The sequence below is a fragment of the Dermacentor silvarum genome, chromosome 11 (assembly GCF_013339745.2).
Source record: "Dermacentor silvarum isolate Dsil-2018 chromosome 11, BIME_Dsil_1.4, whole genome shotgun sequence".
In the NCBI taxonomy this organism is placed as follows: domain Eukaryota; kingdom Metazoa; phylum Arthropoda; class Arachnida; order Ixodida; family Ixodidae; genus Dermacentor; species Dermacentor silvarum.
Window position 1 is genome coordinate 105,670,718 of NC_051164.1, and position 21,310 is coordinate 105,692,027.

The 21,310-nt window shown below is 40.6% G+C and overlaps 1 protein-coding gene across 5 annotated transcripts in view; it reads right to left on the reverse strand.

Moving 5' to 3' along the window:
* Positions 1 to 207: 207 nt before the first annotated feature.
* Positions 208 to 21,310, reverse strand: part of LOC119433031 (uncharacterized) — a 78,923-nt gene continuing 57,820 nt past the window's right edge. For 3 of the 5 annotated variants that reach the window (XM_049658559.1, XM_037700182.2, XM_049658557.1), the window contains 9 exons: positions 18,858 to 20,509; positions 17,402 to 17,489; positions 16,287 to 16,436; positions 16,123 to 16,221; positions 14,553 to 14,666; positions 12,388 to 12,588; positions 10,168 to 10,266; positions 6,400 to 6,485; positions 208 to 3,845 (listed from right to left, as the gene is read on the reverse strand). In XM_049658559.1, the coding sequence (XP_049514516.1) occupies positions 3,803 to 3,845; positions 6,400 to 6,485; positions 10,168 to 10,266; positions 12,388 to 12,588; positions 14,553 to 14,666; positions 16,123 to 16,221; positions 16,287 to 16,436; positions 17,402 to 17,489; positions 18,858 to 20,509 (2,532 nt within the window). In that variant the 3' untranslated portion in view covers positions 208 to 3,802. The remainder of the gene's footprint in view (positions 3,846 to 6,399; positions 6,486 to 10,167; positions 10,267 to 12,387; positions 12,589 to 14,552; positions 14,667 to 16,122; positions 16,222 to 16,286; positions 16,437 to 17,401; positions 17,490 to 18,857; positions 20,510 to 21,310) is intronic. The other 2 variants (XR_007464243.1, XM_049658558.1) reach the window with 2 other exon arrangements.

A 21,310-nucleotide genomic window follows, 5' to 3' on the forward strand; every position in this document is an offset into this window, starting at 1 on the left:
TGTTTCTGCCCAGCTATGTAGCCATTTGCATATTTTTAAAGTTTGGCCCAAGTTAAGTGAAACACTCTGTAGAGTTGTATGAAATGGATACGTAGCTCATGTATAATGAAGGCACTTTGGAAACAGCCTATCAGTTTTTATTACTCCATTCAACTGGCCAGAAGTCAGTGCTACACATGCACACACACAGAAGCATCAAGCCACGAATAGAAAAGTTAAAGCTCATTTATTTCAAAAAATAAGGTGACGAAATGCAGAACAGTGGTGTTTTTTGTGTCCTTGTTTAAACAGTTTCCAAGCAGGTCACTCTTAAGTATTGTTTACACATTGACGAACAAATAAAAACAAGCTAATCAATGCAACCAGTGATGGGTGAGAACATGTGCCCAAGAATGGCAAAGCTGGCATGGAAAAAGCCTCTAGCACACCAAAAATGAGCTAACTAAAATGCTTTCCTCAAACTACAACATGCAGGCATGCCTATAAGGCTAGCAACATATACACCCACAACATTACCAATAAAAAGCTACAAAGGCCATAAAAGACAATCGCTTGGTGGCATTGTAAACAGACTAAAACAACTAGAAACTTGCACAAAAATAGCAAAAGCACCCTGTTGGAACTTTTGCAGTGCATCAACTGAACATATCAAGAAGTCAGTGCATGTACATATCGTAGTGTATGATAAATATAGCTTATAAGCATTAATGCGTATCACACAATTATATATAAAAAAAAGATAAGCTTTCTACAGCATCTTGAACACACACTTGAATAGCTAGAACCACATAGGAAAAAAAAAGGAAATTACACGGAAAGAACAAGCAAGCGGCTACACATGTCGCAAAAGCTGCGGTTCTGCAGAGCACCCGCCTCAAAACAAAACTCTTGCGTGCATTCATGTAGTAATGGAATGCAAAAGAGCTTAACTCAGTGTGGGTAGATTTCTTTGTCTAAATTCCACACAGATAACAATGTGCATCATGAATATATTACTCATCCATGGTAGATAAATTGAGATTTAAAAACATTTCACTAGCGTAGACATCTGTGGTGTACCAACTTGCACCTTTCTTTCTGATCGGAAATCACAATGAACATGCAGAAAGAAAGTCAATGCCACACACAGACTGCTCTAATTGCTAACCGCATTTTGATTAGAGCTCACTAATGATTAGAACACGAGTGCACAAAAGGTAAATCTTGCCAGCTGCTAAACAGATAAGTTGTTATCACAATCCATTTATCTTCTGCTATCTCAGTTTTTCAACGTTAAGCTGCATTGTTGACATTCAAGCACAACTTCTACGTGAAGCAATCATACAGCCCTTACCACAAACATTAATATATTTCAAGTGCATTGTATTACCCTGAAGTTACACATGTATGTGCCTGCCCCAATAAGCGACCGAATCATCTCAACATGCTTCTTTTTCCTTTCCTGGACACAGAACTTCTACACTGCTATGCTCAGCTAACACATTATGATGTCACAGGTGGATCATTCTTTGCGTTTGTGGACAAGGAACACCTATGACACCAATTGCACCAATCACAAGCAGACTTTCTTAAAATTTGTGAGGCATTCTAACATTAATCATGGATCATACAACAAACAACACTTCTACACCCTGCTAACTTGGCGACTCTAGGTTGATCAAAAAGCACCTTCTATAATTGTTCAATCTGCTTTTTTCCCCCTTTTAAAAGATTACTGACATTTTTTTTTTTCAAGTTATACGAGGGTGATTCAGAAAGTAATGCCTCCAAGCCCACTACTTTGCCAATAGTATTGCAAACATTTCAAACTCTTTATCGTTAATGCACTGGTGTTTAAGCTATAGAACGTCACTTGCCTCACCTTCCTATCTATTCTCGTCCAGTTGAAACAGCGGACTGTAATTGAATTTCTGACTGCGGAAGGTTGTGCGCCGATCAATATTCATTGCAGTCCGACTGCAGTTTACGGGGATGCCTGTGTTGAAGTCAGCACTGTGCGGAGGTGGGCAAGGACTGTGAAAGAGCAAAATCCAGTCGCATCAAATCTCCACACAAGCCACAACCTTCCACAGTCAGATATTCAATTACAGCTCGCTGTTTATGCGATGTCACCGCTGGATGCCATAGATTGCTCGATTACTCTGGAACGAGAAGAAATAGGAAGGTGAGGCAAGTGATATTCCATAGTTTAAACATCAGTGCATCAACGATAAAGAGTTCAAAATGTTTGCAGTACTATTGGAAAAGTAGTGGGCTTGGAGGCATTACTTTCTGAATCGCCCTCATAAAAACCCTATCAAGTGCTTCTTGCTTGCAAGGGGATGACATTTAGCTAGTGTGACTGTTGGCAAACACATACATTTTGATTTGATATTAAAATTGGCATTGAAACGCCGTACGTGGTGTCAGCAAGATTATTACGACATCATGACCCAGAGCGAAATTTGCTGACGTCGCATAGCGATAAGGCTAAGTACGACGCCATTGTTTGTAAAAAAAAATCAACCAGCACACTGCGCACATTTGTTCGAGCAGCATTTGCATGTGGTAGCCACAGCTACTGCAGGAACAGAGCAAGATAATGAATCATGATGTCATGACACAAACACCTCCTCAGTATTGAAAGTTGAAACTTGCTCATAGAAACAAGTATTATGGTAAATTTTTTAGGCCATTCTGTTGCTTGCCAGTATATTTGTCTAGGGTTTAGAGGGTTTGAAATAATAATAATAATAAGCCAGAAATGTCAAGTCAGTACTTCTTTAAAATCACATGACAACCCATTTAATATACATGTTTTCACAGAGCTCATGTCTCAACGCACGAACGTCAAATGCATGGAAGCTGCACAGTAACAATAACGGCCCTGGAGACATCAACCCTCACAACAGCCACTTGATCAACGGGATACAAAAAACGATGCTTGTGACAAGCTCAAAAGCCAAACACTATCAAAGTCTATCCAATGCTGAAGACTGCAAGCAGAAAATTTTGTCTAAGATGCCTTTAAACAGCTTTGAACACATCACATTAGGAAAATGACAAGTACAAGAGTAGTACAACATTTATTAAACTCTGCTTAGCCTTCCAAATATTTTCGAAAATTTCGTTAGCGAAAATATATGACCTTGAAATCTGGCTCTTGGTTTGTTAAGGCACGAAGTTTGTTCTATCACAACCTGGTAAACAGCCAATCATGCACGTAGGATGTTTACTTGAAAGCCAGAAACAAGCTGTCACAAGGGAACTGACATGTCTGACACCCCATTCCTGTTGCCTAGCTGCAGGCTGGAATGTATATATTAAAGAAAGTAATTCCGTGCAAAATAACATCAACTTCCTATAATGTGCACTATGAAAACAGCATGCCAAAAATTAATTTAAGGATCCGCCGTTCGTTAATTCTCAATGTAAAGAGCATCAAAGCATCAAATAGCTCTCAAGTAATATTCTGGGTCATAGCTAAGAAATCGCTTTCCAGCATCTCAACTAGCACCTGGGTACTAACGAGACCAGGCGAGATGGCTGCAGCGTATATCAAATGAGCAAACGAAAGTGTTATCATAGAAGTAAGTGCGCCTTCAAATGACAGGGGGCAAAAAAATAAGGACCACCTAATACACGCGAAATAATAGGCACAAAAGATCCAAGGTTTCTGTGCGATGGAATCTCGGGCCATGCTCAAGGTGAGATTCATGTTGTGGTTCTGTTGGCAGCATTGATGACACTGTGCGCTGTATTGTGCACACTAAACCCGAAGTTAAAGAGACAACGGTTCGATTGAAGACTTGCAATCTTGGTGTCAGTTGACAGTAGAGGTAGACGTTCGTCTTGACCGTGCAGGGCTTCATGGAAAAAGAAAACAAAGGAAAAAGAAAAAAGTCGACCAATAGAATTATCATATCATGTAAAGAACACAGAACACAGTGCAGCTTTGAAACAATTAGGTCATTCGAAGTATGAAACTTTAAGCACATGGAATGAAGTTCCGTAAGAAGTGTCATCCTACCTACACCACCTTGCTCCTACAAATTGAACATGAAATTAGTCTACAATAATATTTGTTTAGTTACGGAGTTGAATTGGTTTGTGACTGAGTGTTGCGCTGCAAGTACGTATCTGACACAATGCCTGCTTAGCTTGAAAAAGTTAAAGAATTAATGCAGTGTTTGCGAACAGGGTATTGCCATTTCTGAATTTGATGACTGGATAGGAAGCTTTTTCTTGAGACACAGTGTCAGGCACCAATAGGGGCAGCAGTCCTACTGCAAAATAATCAAGCTATCAATTAACACAGAAGTTTGTATGAAGTGTAAGCATCTGTGACTGTACTATAAGTTGACAAAAAGCAAATTTTGCTGTTTAGTTTTAACAAGACACAGAGCTGGGAAACAGGACCCCACACATAGTATGCTTGGTGCCTTTTTATTTCTTTTTTTTTTATGCTGCACAGCATGACTTGCTTTTCATGGTGAAGAACCAACTGGTAGCAACCTTTAACTGCACTGTAAGCTTTGGCCGCCTATCTGGTAGGTGTCTCGGCTGCCAGAATTCACATTCACAAGCGCCAGTGGTAATAGATCTCGATGGTTATCAACAGTGATGACTCACACTATGCTAACCGTACTGACAGCACAGGAAGTATACAAGACTACAACTAAATTATCGCTACCTAGCGGTCGAGCCGAGAACCAGCCGATTTAGGTTCAGCCTCACGCTCTCGCATTACAGCGTACGCTGCAACGTTGCCTCGCAGTTCTCAAAGCGTCATTTGAGAACTACGCTCATTTTAGAACAAGGGCTTGTGCGCGTTAATCACACAAGCCCGAAGGAGAAAAGAAAGAAGAGAAAAAGAAGGATGTCGAATGAATTTTGCTGGGTACTATTATGTGTGTCATCATGGTGGAAAGACTAGCAATGTATGATTTCATCGTTTCCCTATAGAAGCAGACGATGCGCATCGAAGACTGACATGGATAAGAATTTTACGCATTGAGAAAAAGTGATCCATACTATGCTGGTTTATTTTAAACACTTAACTCGGGACGATTTCTTATTCCCGACAAGTATACCATTGCTTTCTTTTTATATATTTTAAGTATGTTGCTGGCGTTTCAAATTACGGAGTGTACTTTGTTTAGGCAGGCACTTTAATAAATTAGTGATGTATGCTTAAGCTTTATTTGGTTTTGTTATTTTTCTGCCCCTGCATTAGTGTTACTATAATGCCTAAAGCAGCAGAAATATTCTGGCTAATGTACTTTTGTCCATAGGCGTAGCAGGAACGATAACTAGCTTGGAATGTCTGAAGTTGATCATGACACATGTTATGCCGTGAGGCGACACATCGTTCTGATAGCATGCTTTAGTTTACTGGTGTAAGCAGAAGATGCTGTTTTCTCACTCAGCGTGGTGAGTTGCCAGTTTATTTGCTCTCAAGAAATTTAGAAGCAACTGCAAACAGCGCTCGTTCCAGATTTAGAGCATTCGGCCTGGCCACAGCGCCGCGAGCTATTCGACACTGTGCACACAGCTAAATTCCGTTACAACTAGGTTCAATTCGTTTTCATAACATGCATTTACACTAATACAAGAGACATTGCTCAAAAGAAAACCCTCGCAAAATTTCTGAAACCTTTTGGAAGAACCACAGCTTGGTCCTATTGGTTGTTATTTACTTCTCACATTTTACCGGGGTTTGATAATTTCTACGGGTGGCAGGTGTCTACTGTGTTCCCAAGCCTGGACCTTATCTCAACACTGCGTACTACTTTATCACACAGATCAGCTAACTAGAAAGAGAAAGGTGCACCCCAACTCACAAACTAAACCCTTGTTTGTTTTTATCCCAAGACACACTGACAAGGTACCTTTACAGTTTTTAGCCTAGTTCTATCAGTGCATAATATCTGTATTTAGCTTCTGAAGGTACGACAGATGTTACTGCCGATAGATTGTGAGACGCTATGCGATATATTGCAACACAAGTCGCAGTGTAGAGTTTCTTATATGAAGGTCAAAAACAGTCAAGTATGTTATCTGTAGCAGCGGAGCAACGCTGCGAACAAGTGCTTGCACCTTTTGGAGGCCCGCTACGTACATACACTGATACACATATGCACATACAAAAGACTGATGCGGCTCAGTAGGCAGGCCAGACGTTTGCACGCACAGTGCAACTATTTCTGCTGTTTCGTTGCTGAAATCCTTGAGACCGATTCGATCTCAAAGACCCTTTCGGCTTCCACGAAACACCTCAATTCACTGCCATGAATAAGAAACGTGAGCAACAGCACCAAGCGAAAGAGCTGCTGTGAACCTTCATTTCACAGCCCTCTCTGTTTATGCAGACAGTACTTGCCAGCACCGGCAACAAATTCTGGAGTTGCAATTGCTTACCTAGGAGGAGGAGGTGTCCTGGACGGGCGGCTTGGGGGAGGCGTTGACCTTGGCGAAGGGCGTTTGCGCATTCTCAAAGAAGAGTACTGAGAAGAAAACCGGACCAGGGCATCAGCAGCAGTTAATGTCATGCAATCCAAGCAACACAATGGCCTTCTTCTGAAGACATAAGTGTATAAGCTTCTTCTGTAGACAATGTGACACTATCACCAAGACTAAGTGGCCAGGTTTTGTTCTAAATTGCAACCTCGAGACTGCATTAATTAGCAGTGGCCCATCAGGCCCACTGGCAACATTTGAAGTATACAGCAGATATGACTAAAAATAAATTACAACCTAAGTACAGGAAAAACCACATGAAGCTAAAAGAGAATGAAAATAAGGAAAGAGAGGAAGTTAAATGTGGCTTTTGCAGACCATTTAAGTAAAAAGTTAATTTGGGACGAATCTTTGCCTGGGACTCAACTCATATTTTCCAGACCAGATGTATGAAAAACGCACAAGTGCTCATTGGCAGTCACTACACATACTTGGATGAAATTTAGCAAGCTGAGAACTGGATACATTCTAACGACTCATACAAGTAAAATTTTCGATTAGGCAATATACATTTAGTGTTTCTATATGAACTGCTGGAAATTACAGAAGTTTAACATTGTGAAACACCATGTTTATGACGACTTTATGCCTCTTCAGCAGAAGCAGATAACAAAATTTTATACACCGCACACATTAACGTAGTCTGTATATTTTATCATGTCAACACACATTTTTTATTGCATAAATACAGTGCTGTACACTTGGTCAATCTAAATATTTAAATTTCATTACTTTCTTACATGTTTAATAACTTGAGAGCATAATACAAGTTCCATCATACATCACAAAGTGACCAATTCAAATAGGTGAAGCAGTTGTTTAGTACGGCACCTTTGTATTACTTTTGTGTTCCTCATGCATTTAGATGGAAAAACTAAAGTTGGGTTCAGAGTAAGCTTCCTCTTAAACTGTACTCTTACAATTTCAATGAAACAGGCAGTGAAACTTCACTGCCTTCAACTGTGACATCACCTTTTGGCACGGTATTAAAGCTGAGAAACTAAAGCGCATTCTGAACTATTTTCGTGGTAATTAAAAACAATATCACTTAGTTTGAAATATTTACCTAATTTAAGCCGAACTAGCAGAAATCATTCACATTTACTGGATGTTCCCACAACCAGTAGCTAGTAAGTAGCAGGCCACTGCAGCTGCCTTCAGCTGCCTTTGAATACCGTATAAACGGGAATATAAGTAGAGATATTTTCTTGAAGAAAGCAGGCTAATATCACCCCTCGTCTTATATAATGGCCTTTAGCAGAATGTGAGTCGTCGTCAGGCATGTTGGCGAACGCATAGCCAAAACTGTATCAATATCCAAATGTAGTTGCTCGCATTTTTGTTTTTTTGTCGCTGTTTCTTCGTGTGCTTCCAATCGACCTTGTTTGTGACTATGTATTTGTCTGGTAAGCACGGACTAGCGTCCATGCGGAGACACTTTAGCGGCATTCAAGATAAAGTTGTAGACTTCGCCGAAGTGAACGGCAACATGACGGCTCAGCGCCAGTTTGGAGTTTCTGAAAAAAGCGGGCGACATTGGCCAGCAGAAATAGGAAAGCTGATGGCGTGCAACCCTCGTAAAGCGTTATTTCGTGGCCATTGTGCAGTGCATACACAGCTTGTGGACGCACTTGCGGACATTGTGCATGGAGCTTCGCGCATGCTCGCTACTGGTGACAGTGCAGTCAATTCACTGCCACACTGCAGTGTCGTTGCGAAAATAAACGCGTGTCGGCAATTTTTTGTTGTTGTCCTTCTTTTGTTCTCTCTCTCTCTCTTTTTCTTTCACTTCAAGGTAAGGGGTTGACCTTTATTCCGGTTTATACGGTATTTACTAAATGGCAAACAAAAATGCTGCACAGTCGAATCTCCTCATAATAAAGTCGCATTGACACGAAAATCATTATATAGTATCCAATATTTGTTGTACACATTAGTTACACTGACAACATCGCCAAAAAAGGCTTTTAGATTTACTTTGTTATATCTGATCATTGGCTATATAGAGGTTAGACTGTATAGTGTTTTGAAAAAGCCTGACAAATGTGTAACTTAGATCGTATAAAACATGCCATAATGTTCCAAAATATAGTCCTACTTACGTGGAATACACTGTACTGTAAAAGGTACACATAAACAAGGTTAGAACCTTGGTTATAATAAAGAGTAATAAATACCTATAATGTTTAAGTTTAAACAATTAAATCTTGATGAGTAAGCGATACAAAAAGCCTCCTTCTGTTGCTATATATTACTTAGTTTCCAGACCATAATGTGCACCGAAAAAAAAAAAAAAGTTTTCAGCTACATTTTAAATACCATAAAAAGCTGCTGTAATGTTAAATATCTGCCATTTACCTTGAATGCCTACAAAACATTGGAAGAACTGATAAAAAAAAAGTTAGGAAACTGAAGTGCTAAAAGTAAACACAGAATGTATGTATCTACTTTAAATGAAACATGCTAAATAAATGGCCAGCATGCAGACATAAACAAAACAAATACTATATAAGCACATAATATCTCAGCAGCTTTCAAGATGCAAGTTTCAGAGTTTCCCGCACCTCCACCAAAATGTTACGGGGAGAAAAGACGCTTGACAATATATTTACAAAATATATACAACAGGCAGGAGACAGGCATACAAGATGAAGCCTGTGCGCGCGACTAACGGCGATCGTCGTCTTCATCAGTCCTGTTATCATTGTTCGTTACTGCAGCGCCTCGTAGCAATGTCACAGTGCACTCTGTAATCAGTTAAACATTGTCAGTACTTGCTACTTTAAACAATGGCTACACATGCTATAGCTAGGACCTGTGGTGCTAGTCTAGCACAAATAGATCAAATACTTAAAAAACACTGGGCCTCTTCGATTTGTTGTCTCGGACTGATATCCAAGGTGCAAAATAAGATTATGAATGAGGCAGGTCAAGCAATACCACGGTTAGTTTTCATTTGCACAGTGGCCTCGCTGCAGATGGGAATTTAAAATTATCCAAGCTGTTATTTAAGCTACGTCAGACACAACATTTTTAAACTATTGGTGCTATGCTCATACTGCTTCATTTGCATTTCTGTTATCTATAGTCTGTTTCAAACTTAGCAGGCAATGTTATAGATGCCACACAAGTAATGCAGCCATAGAAATTCCGCTCCACACGTTTCGCAGTGCAGTTGTTTTTCATCTGCCACCAATGCTTTCTACGAAATAACTACTTCGCATATTACAACTAGGACTTGTGGACGTAAGGTTATGTCAAAGCACGTATTATTCTTGCACCTCTGCACTTCCAGTGCACAAGATTTTGGTAGCGAGTGCGAGCGGTGTTTTATAGGTCACAGAATGTGCCATTCTGTTTGTTCAATGGTAAATAGGCACACATCTGTGATGCCTATCATGGTAATAATTAGGTCATATGTGTTGCGACATAAAAGTACGAGACTTTATGCTACACCCAATTACATGACGCATATGTCTCTCTCTTTTTTTCTGCGTATGTGATGCACTATATTTCGGTCACGAATGCGAACACCAAAAGAAGTCTATCTTTCATAGCATTGCCTGGTATATATGAAAGCGAGTATAAAGTGAGTTTAAACGAGTGCACTTGTGCAATTACTACAAATAATGGGCCAGACATTGTCCCAATCTGCTTGTAAAAACTCACTGGAGAGCTGCCTCGCGAGAAGTTGCTGTTGGCATAGATGAGCAGAGCTGTATCCTTGTGACCCGCTTCCATAGCTATCGTCAATGCTGTGCTTCCATCCTGCCAACAGGAAAACAAATTGAAATGCAAGGACAGAGTGCATGTTGAAAGTGTCTAGCTGAAAAATTGACTCCAGAATGAGTAAACTGTGAAAGAGGAAATCGGAACCGTGTTGGGTTAAAAAAATGGGTGATGAAAAGGAAAGAACCATAATCACTGAGATGATACTAAAACAAAATAATCTCCCAGAAACTTCTGTACTTGTGATCCAAATAATGGCTAACCTTAACCTGTGACTCGTAAGCAACTAATGGGTTCTGTAAAACTCCAATGAGAGCAGGCAACAGTGTAATACGGTCAAACTTCGCTATAACAAAGTCACATCTAACACTTAAGTACCATCATTATTTTAGGTATTCATTATATGCATATGTTCGCTATGAGCCGATATAAAAAGAAATTCATATTCGTTGTATTCCGTAATTCATTATATCTGATAATTTGTTACATGCTTGTTCATTATATCTAAGTTAAACTGCATTCTAGTCAGTGTACACACCACACCTTACCCATAAAGAAAAAGAGAGTATAAAATGGCTGTAGTATTTCACCACTTGGGAATGAAAAATTCTGGGGTTTCACGTGCCAAAACCACGATATGATTATGAGGCACACCGTAGTGGGGGGGGCTCCATATTAATTTTGATCACCTCGGTTCTTTAATGTGCGCCCAATACACGGTACACAGGTATTATTGCATTTCATCCCCAGGAAAATGCGGCCACCATGGCTGGTATTTGATTCTGCGCCCTCGGGGTTAGCAGCTTAACGCCAAAGCCACTACGCCACCACGGAGGTCTACCTTGCAATGAAAGTATGTGGAACTCTGACGTAATTGTTCGGCGGAAACCCGCTAGGTGGAGAGAAGTAATTAAAGGAAAAATGAGACATCCACACAAATGTAGCAATTGCTATAAAGGAGACCGATACGGGTTCCTCGAAAGAAAAGCCTCGCAGTTGAAGAAAAATTCGTCCTGGTCCGTTAATCTGGACAGTTAATCGCATGAACTCAAACACAGCACAGCACATAAACTAACACGATAGATTTTCTACTCAGCCAGCTTGCAATGACAATGGAACTCTAAACAACTTCTGGACTAATGATCTTATGAATTCAAACACAGACACAGCCCACTGATAGGCATAGTAGATTTCGTTTAAGGGGAGGCTTCAGCTTAGGTCCTTCCTATTTGAATACATGTGAAATGCTCTTAGAAACTACTTGGCCATACTGAATGGAATTTGCTGCAGAAAAAACCTAATGCTAGTGATTGATGGTTAAAGAATTTTGATTAGGTGTTCAAATGTTAACAAATTTGACAAACGAGGCAAAGCAATAAGAAAATTAAAATGTGGTGGTTATGACTAATGAACTTTCTAACAAAACCAATATCAGAACTGCGTAATCTATATATTAATTTAATAGAGCACATGTTATCTATGTCTTTTACTGCAGCAGTATTTTTAAAATTTTAGGATACTCACAAGGGTAACAATGGCAATAAGCACTTAGAAACTATAAATGGGGGATAAACATTTTATTGCTATCCTTTCACAAAACTGCTAACATATCCCTGTTTGAGATATGTTAAAGAACTTACTGCAACCTAAATTGACACTATAGTGTGACCATCTCTTACAAGAATTTGACTTTTTCTTTAAAATGCAACTCATTTTATCCAAGCTGAATTCAGCAGTAGCCTTGTGATAGCATTTCTGCATTTCACCTGTATAACTGAATGGGGAAGGTGGCCCACAGCGAAGCATCCTTCCAAGACAAACACAAAGGAATGTGAAAAAGCTGTCCATATTAGCCTATATACTGTTCTATTCAGCAAGAATGTTTTGAGAAAAAAAAAAAAAAAAGAAAGGAGAAGAATATATATATATATATATATATATATATATATATATATATATATATATATATATATATAGTTCAAAATCCTAAAACTGCAAAATGGGTTATAAGTGGCACAGTAGTTTGGAGGCGCTGGATTAAGTTCGACCTCCTGGGGTTCTTAAACGTGCACCTATTTCTAAGTGAACGAGCATTTTTGCATTCTGCCTCCAAGGGAATCTGACTGCTGTGATCAGGCGCATGTGATGGATGATACTTACATTATCTGCAAGACAGACCTCGGTATCGGGGTGGGCAAGCAGAACGCGCACGATTTCAATGTACCCATGCTCCGCAGCGCACATGAGCGCCGTTGACCCGTCATTGTCCTGCACATTTGGCTCAGCACCAGCGTCCAGAAGCAGCTTGATCATTTCTAGCCGTCCATGACTAGCAGCCAGCATGAGAGCAGTCTGGCCATTCTGCAATGAAAATGCCTCTTGATTAGACTTAAACATCACAGAGGATAATTGGAAGACCGAGATTTGAAGTGATTAACCCCTTCCATGCCAAGGACTCATCCATGAGTTTCCTCAAAAATATGCCCGTGAGAAGTCTTATTCATCCAGCAATTCTCTTTCATCTAGTGAGTGGGAGTCATTTAATCCTTTTGGTGTGAATGCTGCGCTATTAAATGGTACCAGCTTCCCAGAAAACTTAATTTTTGAGGGTGCAGCTGATGGAAACGAGATGAAAGTCTGACTACCCCAGATTTTAGAGTTGGTAGTACAGAAAGAGGTGGCTGCAGCGACAACGAACGCCGTTTTCAATGGCGGAATTGTTGCGTTCTTGAATGTTTTTTCACCTCAGGAACTCACTAGGCTTGGAAAGCTCTAGTGAGTCGTGTTCGAATCTTCAAACTTCGTACTGACGATTGTGAGGAAGATTTACAGCTTTTGGTAGCCTCTCTTGCATGTACGTGGCTCAATAACAATGCTTTACTGCAGGCATCTTTGCAATTTCTTTTCCTTGCTGCGCCAGCAATAATGCATCACCTGGAGGATAACAAAAGCAAGCTTGACTTTTCTTGCAAGAAATATCATGCTTCATATAGACTGTTTTTGTGCCTATCTGCAGCTCAAAAACATGAAAAAAAAAATTATGATAAGACACAACAGAAAATAACAAATGAACTGCTGATATTACAATAATGAAAGGTGCTAACAATTAACCTGTAATGAAAAATTCGAGAAATATTGGTGGTTTTTTGGAAAGATAAGAAGAAAGTTGGCACTGAAAGGGTTAATGTTGGCTGAACAAAAGATCTTGGTTAGAGCCAAGAATTTGACAAAGTCTTTGTCGAGGCAACAACTACTCCCCGGCAAAGACAAGGGTCTTAGTTAATACACTGACTCCAGCAACATCCCTTGTTCAACCACTGTTGAGCATGATGAGACTTCTCCATAGGCATGATCTTCTCAAGTGCGTAATGCTGCAGGAAAAATGCTTGGTGACAGGAAAAGTTCGTGACATCCATTATAGAAGTGCTGTAACACTAAACAGAAGACCAAAGAAAGGACAATCATGCTCCTACGCCCGGTGATGTTTTGTAAGTCAGCCACACAATGCCTAATCTATGGCATCATGCGCTGTGGTGAAGGTTGACTGCAGAATTTTGATTATGTGCAATTCGCTACAATGACGAAATTGTTAAAAGTGAAGCTACCAAAGCAATGGAAACACATTGAAATCATTGAAAATAGTACAGAAAATATTGCTCCAAGAGTAAGGTTGGTTTTGTGTTTCCTATGACAATATGGAGCTTGTTGTTTCATATTATACAGGTAATGTCACAATTCCTTCTAATCCTTACCTCAGATTCTTACGAAACATAATATGGGATGTTTATATCAGAAACCTCACAAATTCTTAATGTCATCAGTACTTTATATGAGAAATTAGAGATCAAATAGAAACTGACTTCCATCAGACCGTAGATTTCATCTTGTCTTTTAAATTTAATGAATTTTATGAAGTACTATACCCAATACAATTACTTGAGAGACTGCAGAGTGAGATCACTGCTTCACTCCTCTGCTGCAAGAAGTGGTTACAGTAACACTTTCTCCAAATCGCCATGGTCAAATGTTTACTGCAAAAAAGTACTGCAATATACAAGCATGAATGGAGTCCTTGTCTGTGAGCTTAACTATTTTACTAATAACACAAAGAATTGCGACATACTGCTCATATGCACTTGAAATCCACAAGAGGCATGACAGCACACATCTCTGATGGACCTTTGCTGTAAGTACTCATGTTTTACATACACATGCACAGAAAGACACCGTGTCTCCAGATGCAGTGCCATAATATAAACTAAATTTTAAAATGTACTCCGAAACTGAAAGACTGAGTACACAAAAGTACACAAAGTTAGGCTCACCTGCATGGCCTTGGCATTCACATCCCCCAGTTGAAATAACCGCTGGACTACAAGCCGATGTGTGTCATTCTTGATTTCCGCCAGAGAGACCAGCATGATACAAGTGTACCCTGCCTGAAGAACAGCAAATATGGAAGTGTGTCAAGGCAGCAAGTACCATACACCCTGTACTGGCCAAAACATACCGACAAGCTGATTGGGTTACATTAAGAATAAGCCATATCTCTCTTATACAAGCTATATGTAGGTACTGCACACATTCAAATGAACAACTGAGCAGTCCGCAGCATGGCTGCACGCAATAGCTTTTAAGAGCAATGACAACAGATGCAAATTCAGCAACAAAAAATAGAAAAATGTGCAAGCCAGGTTTCTCGCCCCTAACTTATTACAGTAAAGGGGCCCTGAAACACTTTTCTAACTTATCATATAATCACATCACTATTAAATTACATCGCCTCACGATCTCCTGCTGCAAAAATTTTTCTACTTCTTCAAGCACAAGCGAAGTTAGACGTAGTTATTGAACCAATCAGAGGCTTTTTGTCTCCTTTCATTTCCACTAGCACGCGGGAGGCTACACAGGGGAGACGGTAAGAGGGCATGCCCCACTGCCCCACTGGCCTCGCCCAAAGGTTGAACGCGAGACGGCTTGTGGCGGCAACCAGTGGTGGTTGCAGCATCTGCGCTACGATTTTAATCTCGGAGACCAGGCGTAGCAGATGCAGCAATGCGCAACTGACGTGTTTAGACCAGCAGTACAAAGATGAAATGTTTGTTCTGTCTTTCTGAGATTGCAGAGATATATATATTTCTTATTTATTGTAACTAAAATGAGCAATAACTGTATTACTGAGAATGTTCTCACAATCGCAAAATCAGCGAATAGCTGTTTTGGGTCCAGCTGCTTGCGATGACGCTACATGATGGCATTGCGGAAGCTAGAGCAAGCGATCTTTCACTGCTTTTGACACGAGACCGTAAATTCCCTGCTGCATACAGATTGGAAACATTTTCTTACAATGTTCAAAAAGTGTTTCAGGGCCCCTGTGAAACCCTACAGAAATACAAGAAGGTAACATTCCACTATTTTTGTGTTCTTTGCACAATAGCTCTAAGGCAAAGGATCCTAGCATGGCTGCTCCCACAGTTCTGTGAGTGAGTCAAATTAAATTTCAGCCTTTGTGCCTGAACCAATTAAAAAGATGGGCAATCAGAAACAAGATTATGGATCTTACGTTTATGCAGCACTCAGAAATTCACCTGCATTCTAAACACAAGTGTCAAAGTTCAAAACATTCCTAAAGCCTGTTTGTCATCTGGTGTCCCAAGATATCATAATGACGAAAAAATATGACAGTAAATACAAGATATAATATGCATAGGGTTGTTTGTGACAATTCATGGTTGCTATGGAGGAAAAGGGTTCATGACTTCTAGTACAGTCTGACACTAGTAGATCAGATAACCATGCCACTCCATATAATCATCATCGTCATCATTGTTAGGTCATGTGGTACAATTAAAAGATATAGGCTGCACGTTTATGATTCATTTTGAACCAACAAACCTTGTTCTGCTTGCTCACGTCACACACTTTGGAGTCGAGAAGAATGCTCACTGCATCGAAGTTGCCGTGAGAGACAGCATAGTGGATGGCTGTGTTGCCCTGCAACATGAGGCAAAATTTTGTTGCAGGCACAATGGTGTAAGCATAGACACGAGCACACATACATTCACGTCAGCCATGTTCACAATGCGATGAAGCAGGTGACGGGAGAACTCCTCAAAGGTGTCCATGTAGTCTTCAACCATATTTGGATCTGCGTCAGCAGGACTCGAAATCTGGAACCACTCTTGCTGTATCAATGACACGGCAGTTTTCTGCAAGCAAAAAGAATTGTGTCACAGTGATCACAACATTTTTCATTTACCATACAAAATTTGCATGAATAGGACAAAGGAGTCCCTAATCCAAGTGATCTACATGGCCACACACAAGCACATAACATCCTGTGAGTTGTATCGTGGCTTTTTAGGAACATAAACAGCACTAGGTGACAAAAAATTCTTAAATTTATAGCACATAGAAGGCGATAATTCAAAGAGGTTCACAGGCTGAACTTAGGGCCTCAGATAAAATGTAGTCACACATTAATGCGAGAGGAAATATTTTATACATCGTGACTGTGATAATGGAAATATGCTAATTCAAGCTTAAGACCTGGGATTTACTCATACCTGTGGGCTTTTAATTAAGAGAAAGAAAGTTTAGTTATAAGAAATAGCAGAGGATGCATTTTTCTATATAGCTACTGCTGGCTAAGAGAAGAAGAGCACAATTGGTGACAGTGAGAATAGAGGCAAGTGTAAATATTATCAGGCGACTAATGGGTCTAATTCAAGCATCTGATACAAACAAGTACGGTTCCTAATCAAAGCAGAATGTTTGTATCATTGCTTCTTTACTCCACATACTTTACTTCCTTTACTTCCACATACGAGGTCACGTCAGCATGCATTACAGGGTCACAGGTATAATAAGATACCTACAAAAAAACCAATAAAAGCTAAAATGACAACATTACATAGAAGTTCGCATACTAGAATGCTGGTCCAGCAGAACAGTAAACTGTGGAAGCTACTACAATTTGCCTCAGTTAATCATAAATAAGCAGTTCTGCTCAAAAGCACTTCCACAAATTAAGTTATAAATACCTTTATTATAAAGTGCCTCAGCTCAACGAAAAAGAATGTTTGCAGGCAGTAACTATTATTAGCATGGCACATACAATGACCTGATGCCTTTTGGGACTACTGGGCATTGGAGCAAAGAACAGCCAACTTACCAGTTTGTTTGGGTCCCCTCTCTCGGGTTTCATGAGGTAGTCGTTGAGAACTTTGCAAGCTGCTTTCACCTCCTTGCTTGGCTCATGCCTTCAAGAGCGAAATAAACAAAACTATAAGCCTCAGAAAACACACCTATGATGACTGTGACATGTTTATCAACTAATAAAGAATATAAGCAATTCGTATAACATGAAACACAGTGAAGGCCAACAAATAATAGGCCATTTGACTTGTCTTACAGGTATCCGTACTTAAAGTACCACACCTGTAAAAGCAAGTGATTGTTTCTAAATTTACACAGTCAAGTTCAAGTTCAGTCAAGCATGCATGCACATGCACAGCACACACACAGACACAGGCACACACGTAATTTGCTCGGGCATCAAGAAACTGACCTCCAGGTTATGAACAAATAGCAACATGGAAACAATTTCAACCATAAATCATGCAAGGAAAGCAGCTGAATTTTTAGAATGTGTAGGCAATTATAAATGTTTGTTATTCTGACAAAAGAAACCACAAAACTGAACCGCTATGAGTATGAGCACAAAAATTCAAGTCACCACATTATGGGCCTAACAAACTGCTGGCACATGTTTTTCCCACCTTTTCCTCATTTGTTATTTTTAATTATATGTAAAAAAAGAAAAGAGAGAGAGACAGAGAAAGTCAAGGATGTATAAGTGCGAGTGAATAGTCCAGCCACCAAGCGAAACAATGATTTCACTGCAGCAGCTCTCCGATATTGGGGCCTTCTACTTGCAAAAGGAAACTACATTCAAACATTGCAAATCATATGCAGTCAGTCAGCACAGAGGCACAACAATTACCGATACCTTACACCAACTACCGTCACCATAATCGAGATAATCATTTAACTCTGACTATCAATTTTAAGCTCTCAAGCTGCCACCCACAGTTACGTTACCTATCTAATGGCATCCACCGCATTACCACGACAGCTTACCAGCTAGCTGTCTTAAATACCACACGCCCCATCACAGGCTTAAAAGAATTAATTTCAGCAAGAAAGTGTCATTATCACATTTGTTTTTTGAGCCGTGCTGTTCTTTCAACAATTGGCGCAATATTTTCTTGACCAGAGTGTCCCTACAGAACTATGTCAAGATGAATGCGTCACGGCACTACCAACTATTCCAAAAAGCAACAAATAAAGAAGCAAATCAAACCCATAAGCTGTTTTCATCCACAGTAGACATTCATCACCTTCTGTGGCCGTGCTCTGGTACTTACGATATTATGCACAAAATGCTCAGGGAGGCCAAAGGACAATACCCATTGGATAATGGACAACAAGCATGCTAACTCATTGCTGCAGTACTGGCATCACACAGGGCTGCATGCGCTTACTTGATCTTGTTCATTTTGTATTATGAATGCCTTGTGGTGAGTAATCCTAATTAAAAAATGAAAAGAAAAATCTGATCAGCTTACTTTTCTGCTCGCTCTGTCATTCTAGCTGGGGGCTCCCTCAGCTGATGCTGGCTTATCGCTGCCATCTTCTGGTCCCCAAGGCTTCCTAGGAGGACATTCCTGTTCTCAGAGGATGGTGGAACTGAGGAGGCACGAGGAGCTGCCGGTTTTCTCAGACTTCGGCCCGACAGCTTTGGAATGCGAGACGACAAGGTTGGAAGGACGGGGTCAAGCACATTTTTGTCTATGAAGTCCTTGGCGACACTAGTTATCTGGCAGTTGCACTTGTCACACAGGCGCACACCCCTGACGCTATCCGGAGATCGTGGCTCTTCCACCGAAGATGTCATCACCGTGCCAACCGACTGCATCGAGGGCGGCTTTTCCTCAGACGTCGACTTCTCCATACATGCGTCGCAGACAACGCAGTTGACATCAAAGTCACCAACACCAATAGTCTCGGTCTGTTTCAGCTGGCACTTCTCACAAAGGACGTCTGTGATAGCACAATCCCCACAACCCTGTGACACCTTCTCTGCTTCTAATAAAATAGAAACTGCCATGTCTCTCCGACTGACATGGTTTCCAACTGCAACAGATCGCTGACGGAGGTTTGCACAACGGTCACAGACGACCCTTCTCACATCTGTGATGCCTGTTCCCGTGGAAACAGTGAGCGGCTTCGCTTCGACTGTCTTGACTTGCAGTCCAACATGCCTCCTCTCAGTGACGTCAGCCTGCAGCATCACGTCACGCTTCCTCACAGGCACGGGAGAAATCTGAACGCCAACATTTCCTTTCAAGACTCGCTGTGTCTGCGCTCCTTGACTTCGTGACCTCCGTGGCCTCTGTGGGCTTTCAGGTGGAGCAATCTCGAATGGTTGTAACGTCAAGACAGATACACCTATGCTAGATGTCAGCACGGCTTCAGTGTTCGTGGAACTGTGGCCAAATACTCGTCTGGAACGTTCTTCACAATGCAGGCATGGTCGTGGCTCCGGCTTAACGGATGTAGGCTCACAGACGTCGAAAGTCAGCTGTTCAAGTTTCTTGCGCACATCTTTCCCTGCTTCAGGATCTGTGGCTGTCTCTTTGCACTCAAACTGCCTCTTTCCCCTCTCAGTGCATAGTGTGCAGATGTGTTGTAATTTGGCCCTTGGAATGAGCGTCCAATCTACATCCAATTCCTGTGTCGAAACCTTTTTTTGGCTGCCTTCGTGTTCTGAGGCTTGTGCCAATGAGTTTAGAAGCAGCTCTCCACTGTCACCAACTGCAATAGACCTCACTGCGACAGAGCACCCAACACCTATTGTCTTCTGGACTCGAACGGCGTTTGGCTTTGCACGGTCTAAACTTCGGCTTGGACGCAAAGGCGGAGACTCAGGAAATGGCTCATCTTCTTTCGTGCTTACTGTCATGGAATGTGTCGAAGTTGTTGGGACGCTAGCTTGCACTTTGGCATCTGAGTGGCTTGTCTTTGGAACAGCTGCTATGCTTTGGTTTTCCAACTTGCGGATGTACTCGTCGAGGGCATCGCCAGCAGCGTCTTTCTTTGTCGGACCCAGGATGTGGTTGTCGCCGACGCCGACGGAACGTTGGCACAGTTGGCTTGATTTTGTTTTCAGCTGTAGCGTGAGCAGCCTTTTTTCTTCTTCCAGAAGAGATAACTTCTCCTTATTGCAAGAAAAAAGAAAAACACCACCGAAAAATGCAAGCAAGGTCAGATTGAAAACTATTTGGCTAATCAAAATGTGCGTCAAATATTTCAATTGGACATAGTAATTCCTAACTACAATAGCTGCCTTTATTTCTATTTCATGCATAAAGCTGGCAACCAAACACTTGAAGAATGTAATCAATACTGGTCTAACAAGGAATGTTATTCAACAAGGGACTGGTCGAAAAATTGGCTCCAGAAACTAACCCCCCTTGTTTCACCAATTCTGATGAACCTGTCTTTGTATTAAAAAAAAAAAAACAAAAAAAGCACTTCAATGTTTTACACAAGCAAAAATATACTATGTACCAATTGTTTAAAGGAACTGTGCAGCTTTGCTATATTTGTGCTGTTAATGTCACTGCCATTAGTGTTGCAGGTTAGTTTAGCACCGCCCTCCAAGCTCAAACCAAACAAGTGTGAACAGCTACGTTAGAATTCAGCATAAACGCACTTCTTCGATTAAAAGTGAAACACCTGCACATAGAGTTGGCATGCACGGTAACTAAACCTTATTATTTAATTTCATTAGAACGTATTAGAGGCCATAACTATAATCGAGACTATGCAGCAAACATGAGAAGAAAAAAACAAGAAAAACTGACATATTGGGAAATATTCAGCATATTGGAATGAAGGACGCAGATCCTCCTCAGAGTCACTCTATCAAGTGAAATAATATATAGCACCTTTATGACAGACAACTGTGATGGGAGTATCTAGGTAGGTTTGCTTATCATAAAGTATTTGTTGAAAA